Below are 25,535 nucleotides of genomic sequence, written 5' to 3' on the forward strand. Positions count from 1 at the left end.
CTCTTCCATAAATGGTTTCAGAACTGCTATCTATATGAAGAAAAAAATGAACCTCAACTCTTCCCTCACATCATTCATAAAAATGAACTCAAAGTGGGTCAGAGGCAAATGTAAGAGCTAAAACAAAAAAACTTCTAGAAGAAAACACGGGAGAAACTCCTCACAGCCTTGGAGTAGGTAAAGATGTCTTCTATAAGACACAAAAGGACAAAGCATAAAAGGAAATACTGATAAACTGGGCTACAACGAAAACTTTAAAAGCCTTTGCTTGTTTTTTGAAACACAGTCTTGCTCTGTCGTCCAGACTAGAGTGCAGTGGTATGTTCTCAGCTCACTGCAACCTCTGCCTCCCTGGTTCAAATGATTCTCCTGCCTCAGCCTCCCGAGTAGCTGGGATTACAGGCGCCTGCCATCACGCCTGACTAATGTTTGTATTTTCAGTACAGACAGGGTTTCACCACTTTTGGCCAAGCTGGTCTTGAACTCCTGACCTCAGGCAATCTGCCCACCTCGGCCTCCCAAAGTGCTGTGATTACAGATGTGAGCCACCACACCCAGCCAACCTTTGCTTTTGGACAGACACTGTTAAGGAAACAAAAAGGTAGCCGGCCTGGGAGAAGATCTTCACGATACATACATCTGACAAAGCCCTTGATTCCCAAATATATACATTTCTAAAAACTCTTGCAACTTGGTAAGACAACCCAGTTAAAAATTGGGCAAAATATTTGAAAAAGCACCTCATAAAAGAATGTAGACAAGCATCTTTACCCATTAGGAAAACACAAATCAAAACGACAATGAGAGACAGTTACACATCCACTCAAATGGCTAAAGAGAAAAGACGGACTATACCAAGTGTAGAGCAGCTGGAACTCTATCTTGCTAGTGGGAGTTCTCAATGGCACAATCATTGGAAAACATTTTGGCGGTTTATTCTAAAGACTGAACTTACACATACTTATATTAAGTTATATATACTTATCACATGACCCAGCGATTCTACTCCTAAATTTTTACTTAAAGAAATAAAAGTATTGCTGGGCACAGTAGCTGACACCTGTAATCCCAGCACTTTGGGAGGCCGAGATGGGTGGATCATCTGAGGTCAGGAGTTCAAGACTAGCCTGGCCAACATGGTGAAACCCCGTGCCTACTAAAAACACAAAAATTAGCCAGGTGTGGTGGCGGGCGCCTGTAATCTCAGCTACTTGGGAGGCTGAGGCAAGAGAATCGCTTGAACCCAGGAGGCGAAGGTTGCAGTGAGCCGAGACCTTGCCACTACCCTGTAGCCTGGGCGGCAGAGTGAGACCACATCTAAAAAAAGAGAGAGAAATAAAAATATATCTGCACACAAATGTCCCTAGTAGCTTTATTCAAAATAGGCAAAAACTGGAAACAACCCAAGTGTCCATCAACAGGTGGACAGATAAACGAACCATGGTATATGCACACGATGGAACTCTACCAAGCACCAACAGAACTTCTGACAGATGCAATGCCATAGGTCAATCTCAGAAACACTTTGTTCATGGAAAGAAGCCAAACACAAGAAGAGCACACACCACACAGTTTCACTTTTATCAAAACCTAAAAAAAAAAAAGCAAAACTAATCCACAGTGAAGAAGGCAGAGGAGTAGTTACCTGCATTTGTGGGGCAGAGGATTAACTGCAAAGGATCATGAAAGAGCTTGTTTAGGGTGATGGAAACATTACCCCGATTGTGGTGAATGCTAAACAAATGACTGCTTATCAAAACTCAAGGAAAAAGATCCACTGACTTCATATAAAATACATCTCAGTAGAGCTGTCTTTAAAAAAAAGACAAAAACAGGCCAAGAGTGGTGGCTCACACCTGTAATCCCACGATTTTGGGAGGCCAAGGCAGGAGAATTGCTTGAGCCCAGTAGTTCAAAACTAGCCTGGGCAATATGGCGAGACCCCGTCTCTAATTTAAAAAGATTTTTTTTTAATCAGCCAGGCACGGTGGTGCATGCCTGTAGTCCCAGCTACTCAGGAGGCTGGGGAGGGATACTTGCTTGAACCTGGGAGGTCAGGCTGCAGTGAGCCGCAATGACACAACTGCACCTCCAGCCTGGGCCACAGAACGAGACTCTGTCTCCAAAAAAAAAAAGAGAAAGAGACAACAACAACTGGCTGGGCATCAATAAAAAATAAAAAGAGCCCCTGCAAGGTGGTTCATGGTGAAACTTCAGAGCACCCAGGAAGGAGGAAATCCCGAGTGAGGTCATCCGGGTCACACACAGGATGGGGAACCCGCATGCCAGCAGATTCCTCAGCCTGGAAGAGAGAAGACAGCTGGGCAACCCCCTCAAGCTGGGGAAAGCGCTTCCATCTAGTTACACAATCACCAAGGAAAGGTGGAGGAAGGCTCCTTCAGAAACTGTCTCAGAAATGGTCATGGAAATGCACAGCATTAGCCTTTCCTCAGACGGCAGGGAGGCTCCTGCACCCAGGTAGGGACCCTGGCCAGGAGGAGGCGGGTGAGCGGCCTGGAGCAGAGGTGAAGGGAGGAAAGTCCAGGATGGCAGACATGCAGGTGGCCGGGGCAGCAACTATGCAGGCAGGGGCAGGACAGAGTTCCAGAGGGATGCCACAGAGGAGGAGAAACTCAGAACATGGCCATTCCCCCACAGGTGCTGCAGAGGACGACACAGAGCCAAACCCAAGGAGGGAGTGACCCAGGTGTGGGTGTGAGAAGCTGAAATCTGCACTCAAACGCACCCGCGCACAGCAGGCATCTTGGAAACATGGTACCTGTGCCCAAAGGGAATTCAGACCTTATGCATCAAAGAATTGATGCTGGAGAAAAAACTCACCCTTATGGAAATCGTACCAAGAGCCCCAAGCTTATTAAACATGCAGCAATTTCCAATGGGGAGAAAACCCACCTGTATAGTGAAAGCTTTGGGGCACAGCTCGAAGCCAGTGAGGCATCTGAGAGCCCACACTGGAGAGGGCCTAGGAACACAGCGCGGGTGAGAGAGGATGCTCGGGGAACTCGCACTTCCTACACACCCGGGCATTCACACTGCAAAAGGTGCTTTGGAAGCATTCAGCCGACATCGCATCCTGCGTTGAGGACTCGCACCCGGGAGAAAGTCACATAAGGAGAAACCACTAACATAAGGAACTTAAATTCATATGGAAATGGCAAGAAAACAGTAAAATATGGAAAACACTGAATACAAATGTAAATAATGCATGAGAAAAAAGAAAAGGTCATGAAAACTAAAGCAAGTATTAACTCCTGGAAAAACAAAGCATCATACAAGGAAAGCAACATGAGCTGTGAAAATGGGTGCCTGACCACAGGAACATCAAGTCTGACTGTGAATGTGTCCAAAGCTGTCAATGCAACCACAGGAGAATGAGGAGGAGGGGAGTGGAGGGCCATGGGAACTGTAATCACTGTAATTGCCATTTGTCACAATCCTACCTCAGTAGATCACGTCCACAAATGAGGTGTCAGGAGCCGGAAATACAATGTATTTCTTTAAAATTCGGAGGCAGAAACGAGAATAGCATGGAAGGAAAATGATGTCTCTGGTTACGAGAAGACCACCTTCTATTTATCTGCCAAGTCCACAGAAACGCAGAGGCCAGCAACGGCCTGAAAAGTCACTTATAAATGCACAGCAAATGAGAAACGTGACCAAGCAGGGGAAAAAGAAACATAGCCTCCTGCCCAAAGAAATACGGGCAAAGATAACAAACAAGTGATTCACCAGAGAAGGAGGGTAAGAGACAGATGCTCTTACCCAGAATCTGCAATTTTACCCAGAATTACGTTTTTCTGTGTAGATATGGGAAGACATGGGAAAAGACACCTACACAAACTAATAGAAAGGAAAATGTTACAATCTTTAGGATCAGATTTGGCCAAAAAAAACCAAGCAAACAAAAAAAAAAGTCCTTAAATATGAACCACCATTCCCCTCGCAGGAACGTGGCCTGAGGGAAATCATCGTGGCTGGACAGAGACTACTGCACAGATGGAGAGGAGACAACTGGACCTCCAGCAACACCGAGATCACAGAAGGGCCACAGGGGAGTCACTGGAACAGCTGGCATCAGATATCCGGCCAATGGGCAGAAACTCACTGCACAGTACCGTACCAAGTAGAAACATGGCTTACGACAGAAAGCACAGTAAAGCTCCCCACTGTGTTGTAGGCCTATATAACACATACAAATAAAGAAAAACTATCGGAATTTTTACCAAAATGTTAACCATTTTCATAGGTGATAAGATTATGGGTAATTTACATTTTATTCTTTTTGTTCATCCATAGTTTCTACATTTTCTGTAACTACGTCATTTCTAATACGAGGAAAAATCAATAAAAGATATTAAAGAAAAGCTAAAATTTGACTTCTGATCACAGGAAGCTTCCGCTAGCATTACAGGAGCGTCCCCGAAGCTCAGGCTCCTCTGGAAATGTGAACTAGGCCTGAACACCATTTTCCACAGAATTCTTGCAAGCACTTCCCACATGCACGCTGTCAGGTGAGAGCCAGGGATGAGTGAGACATGGCACTCGCCACCAAGAGGCGTCCTCATGGGCAGAGGCAGAGTGGGGCAGAGATGGTACTAGCTGGCACCCAAATCTGAACTAGGGCCCGGAGGCTCCAGTGAGTCCTAGAAAACCCTGTGGCTTTCTGTCCCTACCTCACCGCAGGATAAGGAAACGTAAGGAGTCTGCCCATCCACCTGGTTCACCAACCCCAAGCTTAGGTAGGAAAACAGCTAAAGAGCAGGGCAACTGTCTTAGAAAAAGTCAAAACACAAACATCTGCCTGCCAAAGATCCGCCTGCCACAGCGACGGAGGGGCCTTCCAGGGAGCCAGCAGATGGAGCACCGGCCTGGCTCTGCATGTGCAAGCTAACCATCAGTAACTCCAGAACCATCCTGCGTAAGCCTCTTATTCAGGCCCACTAATATCGCCTCACATGGGGCCACACAACCTTCTAGTTCCTTTGCTGTGTTAATGCGCAAACTTAAACACCTTTCTGCATATCAGGATGCTTACTAACCAAAGGCTCTGGTAAGGTAACCTTATAAATAATTAGACACTACTAAAAATAAGCATTCTTTACATATATTGTATTTAAAATTACACTATAAGCTTCTAAATGTAAAAGGAGAAAATAGCATTTGGGAAAATGCCATTTTTCCTTAATAATCAAAATGCCTTCTAAAGGCATTTTGATAAACTCCTTTATTGCATATAGGTGCATACTATGAAAATAAAAAGAAATTATTCACTGGCCAGGTGTGGTGGCTCATCCTGTAATCCCAGCACTTTAGGAGGTCAAGGAGGGAGGACTGTTTGAGTCCGGGAGTTCGAGACCAGCCTGGGCAACACAGTGAGACTCCCTGTCTAATAAAAATAAAAAATGAATTAGCCAAGCATAGTAGCACCTGCCTCTGATCCCAGCTACTCAGGGGGCTGAGGCGGGAGGATCACTTGGAGCCTGGGAGGTCAAGGCTGCAGTGAGCCATGATCGTGCCACTGTACTCCAGCCTGGGGAACAGAGTGAGACCCTCTCTCAAAAAAAAAATTTTTTAAGGCACTTAAAGCACCGACATGTGCTGCGTTTTCACATATAAATTCATCACCCTCTACTCTCAGCCTGCGGGAGAAACGCCTGCTTGCTTTGCTTCTTTTTAACTACAGCAGACACATTTCTGGACACAAAATATGACTCGTCCCAAATGAAGGGCTGGGTCTCAGCATGACAGACAGTGTGCTGGCTCTCAAGTGAAAAGGAGACCAGCCACAGGAGCAGAGTCACACACCACATCTAGGCACGGCACTCACCTTGTTGATCCAGAACACCATGGCGTCCTCGAGGTCGTACGGAAGTTCTTTCGAGGCACTGAACGTTGAGAAGCGCTTGACACTGGCCACCACCTTCTCGATGCTGATCATCTCCACAGTGTAGGCCATCATCAGGGCGTCCACCATCGCCATGTGGGCACTCTAGGAGCAGAGGCAGCAGCTGTAATCCCTCAAACCCACCCCTCTTACCAGGTTCTGATGCAGGGAACCTGCTCATACTCAGAATCCTGGCCTAATTTCTTCATCCCTCGCCCTTTCTGTCTGAAGAGATACTCAGATTTGAGATCTGCCTCCCCCTCACCATCACTATTTCAAGCCTGGCATTTCTGGCCAAGCCTCAAGACCGTTAGGAACCAGGAGTCCGTTCTCAGGCAGGCAGGCCAGTCCTGTGGCCCGTAGTGCACTGTCTCACACTGTCATTTCTTATTTCCTCAACAGCCCTGTGGGACTCCCAGGAAAGGCGGTGCACCTCCCACGTCGTGGTTGTGGGATGGCAGACGGGAGACCTGCCCCAGGCCAACTGCCCACCAAAGGGCTCTGGCTCCTAGTCCAGAGCTCTACCTGCTACAGCTGCACCACGCCTTAGTGCAGCTTCCTCATACGACAGGAGTAACACTCTCTTCAGCCACCGCACGGCACCCGCGGTCTCACCGGGAACGCCATGGGAGCAACCAAAGGCAGTGCAGGAGGCACCGAGAATGGCCCTGACCCAGAACGCTCTGGAAAAGGCACACCAGTAGCAAGCCTTCAGAGAAAGATGGGGGTGGGATACTTGGGGGAGAAAAAGGCAGACTGAGTTATTTTAGCACAAAGTATGCATGAAACAACCTAACAGAATGGGCGCAACAATTACATTTCTCATCTGTAAAAAGTCTGCCTCGAGTATTTTTATTAACAGGCCTCACTCCAATCTCAGCATTCACAGAGCATTCCCAATGAGAAAAAGAGCTCAATGAAAGCTCTCTTTTCCCCATTCTCCACAACAGTCTTGTGCTTTAAAAGATATGCAGTTTCCTAAGGAATGCCAGTGTGCAAAAGCACGGGTCTCCACCATCTCGCTGCACACCGTGTTCACACCATCTATGCACCAGGTGCTCCACACAAGAGCCCAGGGCTCCAGAGGATGGCCCCTGGGGACGGCCACTGCAGACCACTCACCATTTTTATGGGTGCGCGACTGAGGTCGGACTCTGTCACAGGGGTGTCATCACTCTCCATCACATAGATCCCTTTCCGGGACAGGGCCTGGATGACAGACTGGTGTCCCTGTAAGGCGGCCACCTGGTCCCCTTTCAGGATGAGGCTGCAGACACGGCAGTACAGCTCGCTGGACAGGAGAAGCTTGATAACAGGCGGCTTAATGTGCTCCTGCTCATACTGGTCAACGTAGAAAGGGTCTCTGAGGTCCTCAGGGATGTTATCTAAGACAGGAAGGGGATGACCAGGTGAGTGCCACACACAAGACCCAAAGGAAGGAGTTCAAGGCTGCAGTGAACTATGACTGCCACTGTACTCCGGCCTGGGCAACACAGGGAGACCAAGTCTCAAAAAAATAACTGATTGATTGATTGAGCAACTAACAACAAGAAAAGGCTCCAGGCTTTTCAACAATTCTACTGTCTTCTGTACTTACAAAGGCAACTAACTGTAGCATCTCAGACTACTCTGTGAACACAGACAACTGAAATCATTTCGTGACCTCCACCACCGTGACCTCAAAAGATGACTGCCCTAACTGAACAGCAGTAAGAAGGTAGACATGGGAGCCCTGAGGGTGTTAATGGGGCTGAGGGGAAACCAGCACAGGCTAGGACCATGTAGCGCCTGGTGACACCAGCGGAGACGGCATGTGAGCACGGCCGGCATCAGCCCAGGGAGGGAGCCCAGCATCCTCTTTCTGACATGAAAATCAGAAGTGATAGCAGAGGCTGAACACCCATGGTCTTTACAGAAGAGGGAGCCAGGCAGGCGTGGTGCCACTGTAACCATGACGACACAGCAGCAGCAGCAATCAGCCTTTATCCATTTTTGGTCCAGGCAGCATCAAACTCTTGACATGAACCACGCTACTTAATCTTGCCACTGCAGTTCCCTCAAATGAGGACTACCATCCGCACGTTACAAATGAGAAACTGAGGCACAGAGAAAGTAAGTGACCTGCTCAAGGCCACAGGAGGCAGAGACCAGCCTGAACCCACACAATCTGATCCAGAGAGCCTACTGTATACTTCCGGCTGCAACATACGCCACCTCCCACACAAACAGCACAGGAGCAGCATACACACGGGACACCGAATGTGTCATGGCTGGCCTCACCCACTTTTCTAGCCCTGCCGCTCTGCCCCTCACACTGTCTCACAAGACGTCAACAGCTGTCCCACTAAAGACGGAGGACGAGGGATGTCTGCATCAGATGCATTTGGGAAACATGTGACCCCCAGGTCTTTAACGTTCCCCGTGCCCAACACTCTGTTAGGAGGTGCAGACACTCCCACCTCCACAGAGTTTAGAAAGGACTACCATCTCCACAGAACAGCTCATGAAGAAACTCCACTGACTCCTACCGTTCAACCAGTAACACTAGAGACATTCACGGGGACACTAACAAACCTGTCTTGTGCTCTGAGCCAAGCTCTCCTAAGCTCCTCCCCAGGGAAAGAACCAGCTGCGGTGATGGTTCCCCACAGCACCCCTCTCTCTCTGCTGCCATCTCTTCTGGCTTCCTTCACTATTTTCCTGAGCCCTTAGTCACTTCATTATGGTCCCGTGGAGTCTGGTCATTTCCCCACAATCTGAGCACCTCACAGCTGTTTATTTCTAAATGGCAGCAGTCACCGTTTACACAGCATTTTTGTTTTAAGCACCGTTGTACACAATGATTAGGTCACCATGGTAACCCAGGGGCGGCCAGGGCTCCAGCTATGGAAGGCTGGCTTAGTGGACGTTAACAGACTCAAATCCTATACTTGCTGACCACATCGAGTAGCCCCCTAATCTGAAATCATTGGAACTTTAGAAATACAACACAGCACAGCAGTAACACAAGGAACAGGCCCCAATGCCAAGCACAGCAGGAAGACTTCTGCTTTCCTTACAAACTGCTCAAGGAAAGCTGACCTGCAAAGGTGAGCACAGAGCCACCCCGCACACGCCGGGATGTGAGACGTCCCAGGAAACAAGAGCAAGGTGGCCAGGGACAGACAGGCGGCCTGTGGAGTGTGCACCCCTGGGCCGTGGAGGGACGTCAGGGGAGGGCACTGAGCGAGGGATCCCATAACCTGACAACGTCTGCAGCAGTTCACACCAGCTGTGGGGAAAGATGCGACAGTCACTCTCAGCCTTCCTCTTATTCAACTGACCACACCAGCGGCCCACCTAGTCAGGGCTCTTGGAGGGGGCTGCCTTTCTCCTGACTTTCAAGGTGCCTGGCCTCTGTCCTCCCATCTCGCTGCCTGCTCCATCCCCATCTCCTGGGCCAGCTGCCCCTGATTTCTCCAAATATTGGAAGGGGCACTTCCTATCTCACTCCTCCCTAATGACCTAATTCAGTCTCACGGCTAGAAATACCACAGACACACAGTCATCCCCAAATGTACATTTCTGGCCCTGACCACTTCCCTGAACTGCCTATCTGACATCTCCATGTAGATATCTGGGGGCACCTCGAGCCTAACCGGCCTGGTCCAAGCCACCCTCTCCTCCCACTTAGACAACTGTGATGCAATCCCCCTAGGAGAGCAGAAACTGGCACAGCTCAGGAGAAAGGCTCCGGGGGACCCCTCAGAGTGATGGCTCTGTGCAGAGTGGGAGACGGGACAGGCACGTAAGTGGAGGGCTGGCATTAGATGGGAGCAGGGTGAGCCCCAAAGAGAATGGCAGAGCCTACCTCACAGATGCAGAAACCTGGCCAGACTGGAAAAAGCAACATGGCTCTGATTTAAGTTTCTCTTTTACAATCTACCAAGTAGAAACGTTTGCCACAGGGTGACCCACTTTTAAAATTAATCAATAAAAAGTGATTCATATAATCACCTTTTTGAATCATATATGAATATGCATAACACAACTAATTCACTTAAATTTCAGATGCAGGAAAATGAGAGTTAAAGGAAAATGACGCACTTACTAAAGATACAAGCTTCACACTGGCGAAGCCCTCCTAACTGTATGTTACTCCTTCCCATCCGACCTAAGGAAGACCCTGGCCGGACCCCCAACTGGGTGACAGTGGCCACGCTCCTCCATGGCCCTGCCGTGGCAGTTCCACCCTCAGACACTGAACTCGTCCATGAGTAACCGGCTTCAGTGAAGGCAACTACTGCGAGAGCTGGATGTGCACAGTTCTAGAACGTTTAACGTTCTATCAAAATCAATACCTACTAAAAAAAAAAAAAAAACTTTGTAATGCCTTCAATGTATTTCTAATAGTTTCTTTTTGTTTTTTCTACAAACCAGTAAGACTGTTAGAATTAATACACATTCATTCGACAATTATTAAGTACCCATGTGAGCCAGAAAATGTACAAAAATGCCAGGGAGTCAAACAGGAAGAAATAAAGTCACTGTCCTCAGGCTGAGCCTCGTAAGACAACTGAAAAGTCAACAGGTAATTTCCACGCAATGTGGAGGGTGTCACACAGGATGAGTGCTGGGGGACTGGGGTGCAGGAGACACCAGTCCCGCACTGAGGAGTGGGGCAGTGGGGCAGTGGGATGTGCAGATGGAGAAGTTTCTTAGGGAAGGAAGCAGCCAGTAGGGGGGTGGGTAGGAGAGAGCTAGAGGAAAACATGAAAATGACCCTGTTAAGAGAATTTTAGCAAATGACAGCAGTTCAGAATTGCACAGAAGAGGCAAACTGGATGTTTCATTCATTAACTCACCAGGCTCTTGTGCGTGCCTGCACTAGGAGGAACTGGACCCTGTGGCATCTGTCAGCAGAGAGAGACAGGCTTAGGCGGGCACACGAGGAATGGAACGAGACCACGTCAAGTAAGGGGTCAGACAAGCCAGAGGACAAGGAGACCCCATCTGCTAGAGGTCCCCGTAAACAAGAGTGGAGAATGAGCGTGGACCCAGGAGGCCGCTGTGGTCACCGCCAAGAGTGACAATGGAGGCTGACACAGGCAGGCAGCCCCGGGGAGGGGCACCACTGCCCAGGAGGCGTGAGCAGCAGGCCTGTGCCTGATGCCATACAACAAAGACACCAGACTTATAATTCCTGCCAGCCTGGAGCAGGACAGTCCCTTTTCCTAATACAGGAAACCAGTAGCGTGGAGAAGGAGGGCAGTCAGGGACAGGAGAGATGAGCCTGTGGGACCCAAGGGGAGCTTTCCAATGGAGAGGCGTAGAGACTGGAAGCGCAAGAGTAAAGGGACCAGCTGGAGACGTGCTTTGGAACCCATTACATATACACAGCCATCGATGCCCAGGGGGACGAGTCATCCAGTGAGAGCCGGGCGCGGTGGGAGAAGCTGGTCAAGGCAACCTGAGGACACCCAGCCCACGGGACAGACATCGGGAGAGAAGCCAAAGAAACGGACATGCGAACAGAGAGTGGGGCGGGGCCAGAACATGGTGCTGCTGAGGCCAGAGGAGGTTTTGAAGGGGCAGCGAGCACCAAGGAAGGCTGAGAAGGATGCACGCATGAAGACCACAGAGCCCGCCGGACTCAGCTGGCAGCCTCGGGAAGAGCATTCTGAGAACTGGTGAAGAGACAGCCACAGGCACAGAAGGAAGGAAGTGAGAACAGTGGGAATTGTGCCTCTGGTCTGAGGGGAAATTGTGGCGAAAAAAGATGTGTCTGCTTTAAGGATTGGAGAAATGTTGATGAAAGAAAACCCTATCAATGGCAGAGGCTGAAGAGGAGGAGGCTGCTCCTGAGAAAGGAGGCCCCTCGGGAGGCGGAGGGGAGGGATGCAGGGCCAAGGTAGGGCAGTGTCTTTCACTGGGTCAGGGTACAGAGGCAGGGAAGGGGTGGGCGGCCCATCAGCACCTGCAGTTTGTCTTACTACGTTAAGCAGGAGGCAGGGCATCTGCTGAGTGGGAGGGCCCAGCCTGGAGGAAGTGGGGAGAAGTGCAGCTACAGGGGGCAGAGTGAAAGTCAAGGACACGGGCAGGGCAGGCGCCCTTGGAGACTGGAGACAGAGTCGGCAACGGCACTGTCAGGGTGGCAGCACTGTCACTCCTTGGACTGCTACGTCAGTACCCATGAGCAACGCATTCGCGGTGGCTGCTGGACTGCTGTGGGGCAGGCCTCCGCGGGAGCCACACAGAAAGGCCCTGGGAAGGGGTCAGAAGACTCTAACCAGTCTGCAGTGGAAGTGGGGTCAACACTAAGTGCAGGAGGAACTCAGAGGGGTGGCAACTGACAGAGAGCAGGAGTTGGAGCGCTGGGGTCTCCCAAGGGCAGGGCCCAGCACAGCCACCTGGCCCAGAGTCCCAGCTCGGCCTCTTACTGGATCCCTCTGAGGCTCGGCCCCCTACCTGTCCGTTCCGAACAACAAAAGGGTCTATCTCCTGCCCTGCGCCAGCTAAGCATAAGCTCTGTGGATGCACACGGGAGTCTCAGCTGTCATTCCTTCCGTCGCTATTACTGCAATGAGGATGAAAAGGCAGGTGAGGAAGTGGCCATCTGTCGAATGCAGCCCTCCCGCGGCACCTGCACAGGGCTCGGGAGGAGGTGTCCACACCGACCGCCAGCTCTTCCACGGCAGCACAGAGCAAAGACCCCTCTGGCAGGTGCCACAACTGTGGCCACTGCCCAACCTAAAGCCAGCTACTCCCGTAGCCTCCAACTCAGCCTCAGGAAGAAAGGCCAGGCCACTGCAGTGCCAGGCACAGCCCTGAGACGTGCAGGACAGTGAGTCTCTGCTCTGTTGCTTGTCTGAGCCACCTGGGAGCTGAGACCAACTCTCCCAGAATGTCCCCGTGGGCGGCCTGGCTATCTGCATTTGACACTGAGAGAGTCACCTCCGCAGAGGCCCCAAAGGTGGCTGTGAGCGTCTCCACCTGGAAAACGCGGATACTCTTCCTGTTTGGACATAAGGAGTCAAGGGAAATAATTCCAACTCAAGGTAAAAGCGACCAGGAGTCCACGCCCCAGCTCCATCCTGGAGAGGCTAGACACAAGGGTAAGAAAAGCTGATGTAATGGTCCCCACAAGGCCAAGACCACCTGACCCCCACCCAGGGACAACCAGTAACAAACTGCACCTTGACAGCGGAGCGCCAGGTGCACAGACGAGCGCGCACCCCACAGGGCACTGGCCTGGCCATGCCACACCAGGCTCAGGTGCAGACTTGGCTTCCAGCCAGAAGGCCAGGGAGGGAGACCCTCAGGAACCTTCAGAGAGGGGAGAGGGTCCCAGAGAAGAGGGGGCTGGATAGGGAGACCCTCTAAATGTATGTCACGTCCTGGCCACTGCTGAAGCAACTACAGTGGCACGGCAGCCACTCTGAGGGCCACAGCCCATAGCCCAGCCAGAGCGGCAGGACGAAGACCGAAAATGAAACCTACGCTCAACTGTAGCCCCCAGGACGCAGGTCGGAGCATGCAGTCTCGACGTAACTGGGTGGACTACCTGCTACAACAAACCAAAAACCAACACCTCAGGCTTCCAACAGGACCCGTGGCCTCCAAATACTATATTCCAAATGCCCAACACACAACCCAAAGCTCCTTAAAAAAAAGAAAGACCCACAGGAAAACCTGCAACTTCCAGGAGAAAAGGCAACGTCCCAAGGTTGGGACTGTCTGACAAGGAATTCAAAGTGACCGTGGAACAATGCTCCAAGAAGCACAGGCAGAAGCCCGAACGAAACAAAAACTCTCACAGAAACTCAGAGAACTCCCAGCAAAGAGAAGCCCCAGTGTGGAGAGAGACCAAGCCCAGAGCAGAGACCACGTGCTAGTGAGGAGAGGCTGGAGGAGCCGCAGAGCCTGCCTGCTAGCAGCCGCCCTGGGCCATCTCATGAGCGCAGTGACAGTGACCCCACTGGGCCGGGAGACAAGACACTAAGGGGCAACCCTCATAGCCCCTCCTCCTCCTTCCCCTGAGCTCTTCTGAGAGGCCATGGGAGGGCATGGGATGGTAAGAGTGGAGCACAAACTCTAAGGCCAGAGGCTCTGCACCTGAGGCCCGGCCGGCCATCCTCATTCACACCTCAGAGACCCAGCAGGAAAGGTGCTGGTACCAGGTCCTCTCCCCGTAACCTCCCACCCATAGCTCACTCTCCCAAGCTCACGAAGAAATCTCGAGGCTCCCAAGGGCCACAGCCACTGCAACCGAAACACAAACTGCACAGCCTGAGCTTGGAAAGGGAGCACGGAGCAAACGTGGGCAAAGGAGCATGGGAGGCCTCTGGGGTGGGATGGGAGGGAGCCTCCTTCCAGGCACAGTGGACCCCGCCCTAGGCCAGTAAGCCCCCGTGGCAGACACAGTAGGACAGTGCACACAGCTCACACCCGCAGAGGCTCCGCATGCCCAACCCACACCCATGGAGGCTCCGCATGCACAACTCACACTCGTGGAATGCTCCACACACATACGGCTCACACCCACAGAGCCTCCGCACACACAATCCACACCTGCGGGAGGCTACACACATATAACTCACACCCGCAGAGGCTCCACACACACAATTCACACCTGCGGGAGGCTCTGGCTGGCCAACCGGGTGGTGAAGAATCACCAGGCCAAGTTCAGGCAGAAGACGTAATCCAGAGAACCCACCCCTCTTCCCAGACCGCGGTTTCCCCCTGAGGGAGCGCGGGAAGAGCTGTCCGTGCCAGGAGAGGTGGTAAGGATGGCAGGCCGTGTTTCTGGCACCGCACCTTTCTAAGGACAAAATCTGGACTCTAGGGCCTGTCCAATGACGCCTACCACATACTCTGGGTGGGAAACCTGAAGGGCTGCACCCAGGAGTAGGAGTGAACGTGAAGCAACGCAGCCTCAGGAGACTAGAGTGCGGCTCTGAGGCACCTCCACCAGGGCCTCATGTGGGGTTACCAGATCTGTTCCTGTCTCCAAGGGACTGCTGGAGGCCAACGGACACCCCCCTGGGAAAAGATGGCATCTTAGGCCTCAGATTATTTCCAAAATCTTTCACATACAATGGTCAGTTAAGCAAAATGACAAGACATCATGAGCAAAAGCCAGCAGAAACAGTAACAGAAGCAAGCTCCCAGACTCCTGAAGCCTGCCAAGATGAAGACAGTCCAAGACAGCCCCTCTCTCCCGCTGACGACAGCTAAAAACTCTGGACAAAAGACAAACACCTACCTAAGGACTCTAGAAAGTCAGCCGCAGCAGGCACACTGGGGAGGAGGGTCCATCCTGAAGAAGGAACCCAAAACGGGACTCCTCAGGTTCGTTTTCTCTTTCCTGCCCTGGCTGGACCTGAGGGCAGCCCCAGACAGCCAGGCTCAGAGAGAAACCCTGTCTTTCTCTGGCCAGAGGACCAGGAAAAGGGGCCCCTACAAGCTGGAGGGGGAATCCTGAGGGCTCCCACTTTTCTCTCCCAGCCTGACCCAGCTGGCTGCAGTCACAGAGCTGTGCAGTGGCAGCATGAGCAGCGGAACAGGGAAGCCTAGGCACGGGGTGAGGAAGGAGGAAAGCCCATCTTTCTAGGCAGAGGCTGAGGAATAAGGTTCCTCGGAGCCAGAAAGTGTGGAGGGAATTCACAAAAGGAGGGCTGGAGAGGGATCCCCAGAGACGTGTATGAGCCTGCACAATCTGGGCTTACTCCTGAGCTGTGTGTGCCTTGGGCAGGCCAGGGGCCACAGGCAAAAGCTGTGAAAGCTGAACCAACACCGCAGCCACCACCCATGACAGCAAAATGGACTCCTGGGCTGAACCCAATGGGGTTTATTGCAACCCAGCTGCAAAACAAAATCAACATTATCCAAAGGACTTTAACAGGACCCAGAAACCAGTCTCACAGCACGATGTTCAAAATGTCCAGAGCCCAATCCATAATCATTCAACAAAGAACCAGGAAAATGTGACCAATTTTCAAAGGAAAAGACAACCAACAGAGGACAACCCCAAAATGACCCAGATGTTAGTTATCAAAGACTTTAAAACAGCTATTATAAGTTCCATGAGGTAAAGCTACACTCTCTTAAAATATATGAAAAAATAGAGTTCTCAGCAGAGAAATTAAAAACTAGAACGAAAATTTCAGGACTAAAAAGTACAATGGCAACATGAAATTCACTGGATGCGCTCAACAGAATGGCAATGACAGAGTGACGAGTCAGTGAATCTGAAAATAGATCAATAGAAAGAATCCAATCTGAAGAACAGAGAGAAGAAACTGATGGGATAAAATGGCAAGTCTTGAAGTATGAGATGATGTCAAAAGTTCCAACACTGTGTCGGTAGAGAAAAGGTTGATGCAAAAAAGTATATGAATAAGTATGGCCCAAATCTCCCCAAATCTGGTGAAAGACACCAATTTACAGGCTCAGGAAGCCTAGAAAACCCCAAACAGAATAAACTCAAAGAAAACCATGTGCAGACATAGTTCATAATAAACTGCTGAAGACCAAAGGTGACGAAACAGGCCTGCAGGACCCTAAAACTTGAGGTACCAGCCATAGACTTTCAGTTACCATGCTTCAAACAATAGCAACAAAAAAGACACGATTAAAATTTTGGACAGAAAAGTGGAAATTACAAAAAATCAAAAGAAGAAGAAAAACGAACTTGACAGATTAGAAAAAGAACAAAATAGGCTGGGTGTGGTGGCTCACACCTGGAATCCCAGCACTTTGGAAAGCTAAGGCAGGTGCATCACTTGAGCCCAGGAGACCAGCCTGGGCAACATGGCAAGATCCCATCTCTATAAATAAATTTTTTCAAAAAACAACAAATCATGGCCAGGTGCAATGGCTCATGCCTGTAATCCCAGCACTTTGGGAGGCTGAGGCGGGTGGATCACAAGGTCAGGAGTTCAAGACCATCCTGGCCAACGTGGTGAAACCCCGTCTCTACTAAAAACACAAAAATTAGCCAGGCATGGTGGCATGTGCCTGTAATCCCAGCTACTTGGGAGGCTGAGGCAGGAGAATCTCTTGAACCCAGGAAGCAGAGGTTGCAGTAAGCCAAGATCACACCATTGCATTCCAGCCTGGGCGACAGAGCAAGACTCTGTCTCAAAAAAAAAAAAAAAAAAAAAAAAAAAAAAAAAAAAAAAAAAAGAACAAATCAGAAATTCTAGGCTGGGCACAGTGGCTCACATCCATAACCTCAACACTTTGAGAGGCCAAGGTAGGAGGATCATTTGAGTTCAGCAGTTTGAGACCAGCCTAGGCAACATGGTGAGACCCTATCTCTACAAAAAGTTTTAAAAATTAGGCAGGCAAAGTAGAACCTGCCTGTAGTCCCTGCTCCTCAAGAAGCTGCGGCTGGAGGATCACTTGAGCCCAGGAGTTCCAGGCTACAGTGAGCCATGAATGCACCACTGCACTCCAGCCTGGGAGACAGAATGAGATCCCGTCGAAAGAAGAAAAGAAGAGAAGAGAGAAGAGAAGGAGAGAGGAGGACAGTGAAAGAAGAAAAGAAGAGAGAAGAGAGACGAAAGGAGAGAGATAAAAAAAAGAAAGAAAAGAAGAAAAGGCAGGAAGAAAGAAAAGAGAAGAAAAGGAAAGGAGAAAGGAAAAAAGGAAAAGAAAACAAAAGAAGGTTGTAGAACAGAAAAACACAGTAACTAAATTTATACAATGGGCTGATGAGCAGATTAGATACAGATAAGAGAATTAAAGCATCCTGAGTCAAGAACAATGCGACAGAAATAACATACACTGTGCCACTGAAATGTAATTGGAGGCCCAGAAAGGAGAAGAAAAAACGGGGCAGAAACAGTAAACATATAATGGATGAGAATCTTCCAATACTTGTAAAACTCATGAAACCGTAGTCTCAAGAAGCACTACAAAATGCCAGCAGGATTCAAAAAAAGACACCTACAGACCAAAGAACTCACAGTAATACTGACGAAATCCAAAGACAAAGCGACAATTTTTCAAGCAGCCAGAAGGAATTTCTGGCCAGGACAAAATGGCACAGACTTGTCTCTCCCCGCTCCTCTCCTCTAAGCACAACCATAAACCCTGGAGAGAACCCAAGAGACAAAGGAGGACTCTGAAAGGTGGAAGAGGAAGGCAAACTGGCTTGGGGCCTCAGGACTGGAGGAGCAACACAGCAACAGGGTGTTCTTATGACCCCCACCCAACAGGAGGTGACCCAGGCCTGGGCTTCCTGACTCCCTGCCTAGCAACAGAGGCAACCCAGGTACACTTATTCTGCCCTGGATGGAGTGGGAGTCCCACCTACCACACCAGGTGAGCCCAAGCCCGACTAACCATCAGCAGGCAGGGACATCAGCAAGAGATCACTCAGCCCAGAAGCACTCTCCTTCCCCATCAGGCGGACCTGAGACACCCCTCCCACAAACTAGACACACCCTGCACCAAGGGAATCCAGCAAGTGGGACCACCATCACCAGCACCTGGCCTAGGAGGCACTCTCCTTCCCCACTGGTCATGGGACTCCTCTCCCCACTGAGGGAAGCCATCCGAGGGCAGGGGCGGACACCGGCACAGGAGCCACACTCCACACACCTGACGGTGATGCTGAGATGTTCCACCCCTCAGAGGCAGGGGTATAAAACAAACACCCAGTCTGGGAAGCTCTTGGTCCTGTGCGCAGAGACTCCCATGTCCATCCAGAAGCAGCATGCTACCCAGCCTAGGGAGCTCCTTCTGCCCTCGAGCAACATCAGCAGGGACCCATGGGAGCCCCAGGGGAGAGACTAAGTCAAGCGACTGAAACAGCACCACAAAGGCTACGAAGGTCAGACTATCACCAGAACCACAGTCACAAAAGTAGGACAGGCCTGCATGCAAAACCTCAACAAGGTGACTACTGCTAAAATAAAACCAGTACCCAGAGTTTCCTAACAAAATAGCCAAAATGATCAGGAAGCCATCAGAAATAACTTTCATCAGAGGACGATGAACTGGCACAAACACCATGATAAATCAAATGTTGGAACTATCTGACAAGGATTTTAAAGCAACTGGCATGAAATCACTCCCAAGTAATCACAAATTCTCCTGAAACAAAACTAGAAAATTTTGGTAATGAGAGCCAAATGAAGAACTGGAAAATATAGTAACAGATATTTTAAAACTCACTGGATGGGCTCAGCAATAGTTGAGATGACAGAAGACAGAATCATTGACCTTGCAGTCAGATCAAGAGAACTTACCCAATCTGAACAACAGGCAGAAAATGCAATGGAGAAAAGAAGAACAGAGCCTCCAAGACCGGTGGGAGAATAGCAAAAGATCCAAGGGTTCTATCACCGGAGCCCAGATCAAAGAGGAGAAAGAGCAACATAGAGACAGAAAATCTTCCCAAACATATTGAATGACACGAATGAATGAAATGTTTTAAGAAACTGAGTGAACTCCAAAAAAGATAAACCTAAAGAAATCCACACCAGGACACATCATGACTAAACTTCTAAAACTAGACAAAATATTTTGAAGCAGCCAAAGGGGAATGGTACGATACATACAAAGGAACACCAGCTCCAAAGACTTCTCACCTGAAGCTATGGAGGCCAGAGGGAAGTGGCACAGTTTTCAAGTGCTGAAGGAAAAGAACTGTCAATCAACCACAAATTCCATATCCAGCAAGACTATCCTTGAAAAAATGAAGAGGAAATAAAGATGTTTTCTGGTGAAGGAAAATAAAATAATCTGTCAAACCTTAAAGAATGGCTAAAGGAAGCTGTCCAAACAGCAAGAAAATAAGGAATCTTGGAGGACCAGGAAGAAAAAATGGAGAGACATGAGTAATGAGTAAATACAACAGACTACCCTCCTTCTGAGTTTTTTAAATTATATACGATGACAAAAATTATAACACTGTCAGATGGTCAAGACAGTGGTATTTAAAAGTGGAGAGAGTAAGAGTGGCTAAATGGAAAAAAGGTTTCCACATTTCACTGAAAACAGTAAAATAAGGATATCAGTAAACTGTTGTAAGTCACATAAGTATACCATAATACCCAGAGCAATCACTAAGAAATTATACAGAGATAAACCCAAAAACAATATAAATAAATCTAGAAAAAATCCTAAAAAATGGTCAATTAACCAATAAGAAGTCAAGAGAAGAGAAACAGGAACAAGAAACAGAGGAAACAAACAGAAAACAAACAATAAAATGTCAGACTCAAGTCCTAACGTTATCAGTACTAATTGTTAACAATATAATGTTATTAGTAAATGTAAATACTCTAAATACACCAATCAAAAGACAGACTGGTAGAGGGTAGATTAAAAAACATAACATCATTACATGCTCTTTACAAGAAATACACTTCAAATTCAACAACTTAAGTAGGTTAAAAACTAAAAGGAGGGAAAAAAGATATGCCATTCAAACACTTTAAAAAAAAAGAACTACATTAATAAAGTAGAAAAATTACGAGAGGCAAAAAGGGACATTACATAATGATAAAAGGATCAATCTACCAGAAAGACCTTAAAATCCTGAAAGTTCATGCACCAAACTATAAAGCCTCAAAGTACAAGAAAAAAGTTGACACAGCTAAAAAGAGGAACAGACAAATCTCCAAGTATAGCTAGGGACTTCAACACCCCCTAGACAGAATTACTAGACATAAAATCAACAAAGATACAAATCGGAACACAACCAACTAGCAGAATACAACTGATAGAACACTCCACCAAATAATAGCAGAATACTCATTTTTTTCCAAATGCCCATGAAACATTCACTAAAAGAGACCATATCGTAGGCCACAAGACAAACCTTAACAAGTATAAAAGAAAAGAAATCAAATTAGGTTATCTTAATGAAATCATATGGGAAATACATAAGACAAAACAGGAAAATCTCTGAACACTTGAAAATTTAAGAGTTTGAAATCATTGAGGAGTGTTTTCTGTCCCCGCAAAATTCACACTGCAACCTAATCCCCAATGTGGCAGTGGCGAGAGGTGGCGCCTTTCAGGGGTGAATAGGTCACAAGGGCCCTACCCTCATGAACGCGACTAAGGAGGCTTGAGGGAGCCTGTCCCCTTCTGCCATATGAGGACACCCAGAAGGTGCCATTTATGAGGAACAGGCCCTCACCAGACACCAAATCTGTTGGCACCTTAATCTTGAACTCCTTAGCCTCCAGAACCATGAACAATCAATTTCTGTCATTTATAAATTACTCAAAAGTACAGCTGTCCCCTCTTATCCCCAAGGGATAAGCTCCAAGACCCTCAGGGGATTCCAGAAACAAAATATATACATATAGGGCTCAGCACTATACTTTCCTACACACAAAAGGTTTTTTGAGACAGGGTCTCACTCTGTTGCCCAGGCTGGAGTGCAGTGGTACAATTATAGCTCACCGTAATCTCAAATCTCGACTCAAACGATCCTCCCACCTCAGCCTCCTGAGTAGCTGGGACTACAGGTGCACAGCCACCATGCCCAGCTAATTCTTTTTTTGAATGTAGAGACTAGGTCTTGCTATGTTGCCCAGGCTGGTCTCAAATTCCTAGACTCAAGCAATCCTCCTACCTCGGCTTCCCAAAGTGCTTGGATTACGGGTGTGAGCCACCACGCCTGGCCCTCAATACAACTTACTGTACTCTACTCACACTTCTTATGAGGATGTGTGAGGAGAAAACGCCTACATGAGGAGATGAAGTGAGGTGAGTGACATTAGGCGTAGTAGTGACCTAGCTTTAGGCTACTCCCAACCTTCTGACAATAGGTCAGACAGAGGACTACCTGCTTGGGTAGATCCTGGGTCATCAAGCCATGACGACATCCACGGTGGGATGTCAGAAGCAGATGATATCAATGACTTACAAAGACAGCATATACAGCGTGGACATGCTGGACAAAGGGACGAGTCACGTACCAGGCAAGATGGCATGAGACTTCATCATGCTACTCAGAACAGCATGCAATTTAAAACTTAGAATTATTTCTAAATTTTCCATGTAATATATTCAGGCCACAGTTGACCAAAGGTTGCTGATAACAGGGGACTACTATATTTCGTTATAGCAGCCCAAATGGACTAAGAGAATGAGTCAAAGAAGTAGTTATCAAAGGAAATTTTTTAAAAATACCTGGAACTGAATGAAAATGAAAATACAACATATATGTGAGATGCAGATGTGGCAGTACTAAGTGGGAAATTTACAGCACTAGAGCCTTACATCAGAAAAGAGGAAAGGTCTCAAATCAGTAATACGAGTTCCTAGCTCAAGAAACTAGAAAAAGAAGAGCAAAATAAACCCAAAGGAAGCAGAAGGGAAGGAGACAGGTGTGGCTAGGAAAGGGCAACAGAAGAGGTCCTTGTGGGATGGAATGATCTGTACCTGGATTAGATAAAAGTCAATATCCTGGTGTAATATTATGCTACAATTTTAGAAGAAGTCATCATTACGGAAACTGAGTAAAGAGTACCAAGGATCTCTGTATAGTATTTCTTTAAAATGCATGTTAACATACAACTGTTTCCAACTGGCCAGGCATGGTGGCTCCCGCCTGTAATCCTAGCACTTTGGGAGGCTGAGGTGGAAGAATCACTTGAGTCCAGAAGCTCCAAACTAGTCTGGGCAACACAGTGAGAGCCCATTTCTACAAAAATAAAAATTGTTTAAAGAAAAATATATATATACACAATTAACTCAAAACTAAAATTTAATTTTTTTAAATTAGCCAAGGATTTTAAGATACTTCATAGAAAAAGGTACTCGAATGGCCAATAAGCATATAAAAATGCTCATCATTAGTCATCAGGGAAATGCATACAAAAATTACGGTGAGATACAACCCACCTACTTAAATAACTAAAATCAAAAAGACTGACATCATCAAGTGTTGGCAAGGATGCAACGCAACTGGAATTCACATACGCTGCTGGCCAAATTTATGTATGTCACTTTGGAAAACAACTGGGCACTTTCTTACAAAGTTACACATATGTATCTTATTATTACCCAGTAATCCCAAGCACAGCTGTTTAAGATAAATGAAAACATCTGTCCACATAGATGAATGTTCACAGAAGCTCTATTCATAATAGCCAAAAGCTGGAAATGCCCCCAGATAATCACCAACAGATGAATGGAGATCTAAAACGTGAGCTAACCATACCATGGAATATTATTACTAAGCAAAAAAGATCTACACAACATGAATTTCAAAAATACTATGCTAAGTGAAAGAAGCCAGATTAGATGCACACAGTAAACTCATCTACAGTAACAGAGCAGAGCAGTGAAGCCCTGGGTGGGTCCCGCCGGGCAGGGGCACAAAGGAAACTGGGGAGGTAATGAGAATGCTCTGTCTTGATTGTGGTTGTGGTCACAGTGGTTTAAATTCCTCAAACTACACTCTTAAAACGTGTATGCTTTACCAGATGTAAATCACACCTCGATAAAAGTGGTTCTCTCAAAGGTCCAAAATGTCCGGGTGCGGTGGCTCACACCTGTAATCCCAGCACTTTGGGAGGCCAAGACAGGAGGAACTCCCGAGCCCAGGAGTTCGAGACCATCCCTGGCAGAACTTGTCTCTATTAAAAAAAAAAAAAGTCCAAAACAAAAGTCTTCACCTTATACCTTACAATGGGCATTAACCATTGTATCCTGGCAGGGACTTCTCTGAAAAGCTCAGATTTCATACATCTCTCCCCTCCTCAGAAACCTTCAGTGGTTCCCCAATTCTCACAGAGCAAATCCCCAATCTACCAATCAGCCACTCAAAGCATTCTACGCTGTGGCCTCAGCACTTTTTCCAGTCTAATTTTGCCTTCCGACTCTGCAGCCACTACCCCCATGAGGCCACCAGCCTTTCCCACATCGTGTGCACATCACGCACTCCTTCCACTTACCCCTATTGTCTTTGCTTCTCTTAATTCATTCCCTTACCTCCATCTGATTCTCACACACCTAGACTACAAACTCAGTTTTCACTCTAATGCAACATTCCAGATTCCCTCAGGGGAGTCTCCCTCCCTCTACTCCTCCCCTGTTCTGCCAGTAGCATCTGCCCTTTAGAGAGCCAGCCTCCTCAGCCAGTCATTATGGGTCTCTGCATATGCAGATACTTCCATTGCTACAGGAGGCCTGAAAAGGATACGAAGGGCCCCACAGTTCACAATGTAATACCCAACTGAACTCATGTAAGTTTAATTTTTTTTGAGACAGCATCTTGCTCTGTTACCCAAGCCGAAGTGCAGTGTCACAATTATGGCTCTCTGCAGCCTCCATCTCCTGGGCTCAACTGATCTTCCCACCTCAGCCTCCCATGTAACTGGGACCACAGGCGTGCACCACCATGCCCAACTAATTTTTATGTTCTTTGTAGAGACGGAGTCTCACTCTGTTGCCCAGGCTGGTCTCAATCTCCTGGGCTCAAGCAATCCTCCCACCTCAGCCTCCCAAAGTGCTGAGATTTCAGGTGTGAGCCACCACACTCCACCCCCAGATATAAGTTTAATTTTGACTAGTTGAGTTTGAAGTGATGGGAGAAGAGTGACTGGGGAATAGTAAACCACTCTAAGAAAAAGAGGGCCGGGCGCGGTGGCTCATGCCTGTAATCCCAGTACTTTGGGAGGCTGAGGTGGGCAGATCACGAGGTCAGGAGATCGAGACCATCCCAGCTAACACGGTGAAACCCCGTCTCTACTAAAAAAATACAAAAAATAAGCCGGGCGTTGTGGCGGGCGCCTGTAATCCCAGCTACTCAGGAGGCCAAGGCAGGAGAATGGTGTGATCCCGGGAGGCAGAGCTTGCAGTGAGCCAAGATCGTGCCACTGCACTCCAGCCTGGGTGACAGAGCGAGACTCCGTCTCAAAAAAAAAAAAAAAAAAGGACTAGGTAGGAGCTCGGGAAAGCCAGAAATAGAAAAAACTCAAAGATCTTTCTTTCTTTTGAGACAGGGTTTCACTCTGTTGCCCAGGCTGGAGTGCAGTGGCGTACTCTCGGCTCACCGCAGCCTCCGCCTCCTGGGTTTAAGTGATTCTCCTGCCTCAGCTTCCTGAGTAGCTGGGATTACAGGCGCACACCACCACGCCCGGCTAATTTTGTATTTTTAGTAGAGGCAGGGATTCACCATGCTGGCCAGGCTGGTCTCAAACTCCCGACCTCAGGTGATCTGCCCACCTCAACCTCCCAAAGTGCCGGGATTACAGGCATGAGCCACCACGCCTGGCCTCAAATATCTTTTCTGTAGTGATAACAAAAGTTATGAAAGTAGAAAAATGCTATGAAATAATGACTAAATATTCCTGTCAAGGGCACCATCATTCCTGTGTCTGGGCTCCCCATGGCAGTCCAGCTGACCGTAACTCACCCTTAGCCACCTCCCACAGCCACTGTCAATCAGTCCAGCTCCACAGATACAGCTTGTATATCTGTTGGCTCTATCTACCCTTCCTATTCCCTCTGCCGACAGACGGGCAAGTCCATCTGGGCACAGTGGACTAACTCACTCACTCATACCTGTGATCCCAGCACTTTGGGAAGCCAAGGTGGGTGGGAGCACTGCTTGAGCCCAGGAGTTTGAGAAGCCTGGGCAACACAGGAAAACTCCACCTCTACAAAAAATAAT

General features: G+C 48.3%; 1 protein-coding gene across 3 annotated transcripts in view; it reads right to left on the reverse strand.

Moving 5' to 3' along the window:
* The window catches only part of CAMSAP1 (calmodulin regulated spectrin associated protein 1), a 94,470-nt gene that overhangs the window by 62,856 nt on the left and 6,079 nt on the right, over positions 1-25,535 (reverse strand). For all 3 annotated transcript variants that reach the window (XM_032165623.1, XM_058445161.1, XM_058445162.1), the window contains exons 2-3: positions 7,028-7,290; positions 5,849-6,010 (exon numbers count right to left, since the gene is read on the reverse strand). In XM_032165623.1, coding sequence (XP_032021514.1) covers positions 5,849-6,010; positions 7,028-7,290 — 425 coding nt within the window. The remainder of the gene's footprint in view (positions 1-5,848; positions 6,011-7,027; positions 7,291-25,535) is intronic.

Source organism: Hylobates moloch, unplaced genomic scaffold (genome assembly GCF_009828535.3).
Source record: "Hylobates moloch isolate HMO894 unplaced genomic scaffold, HMol_V3 SCAFFOLD_10, whole genome shotgun sequence".
Classification (NCBI taxonomy): Eukaryota; Metazoa; Chordata; class Mammalia; order Primates; family Hylobatidae; genus Hylobates; species Hylobates moloch.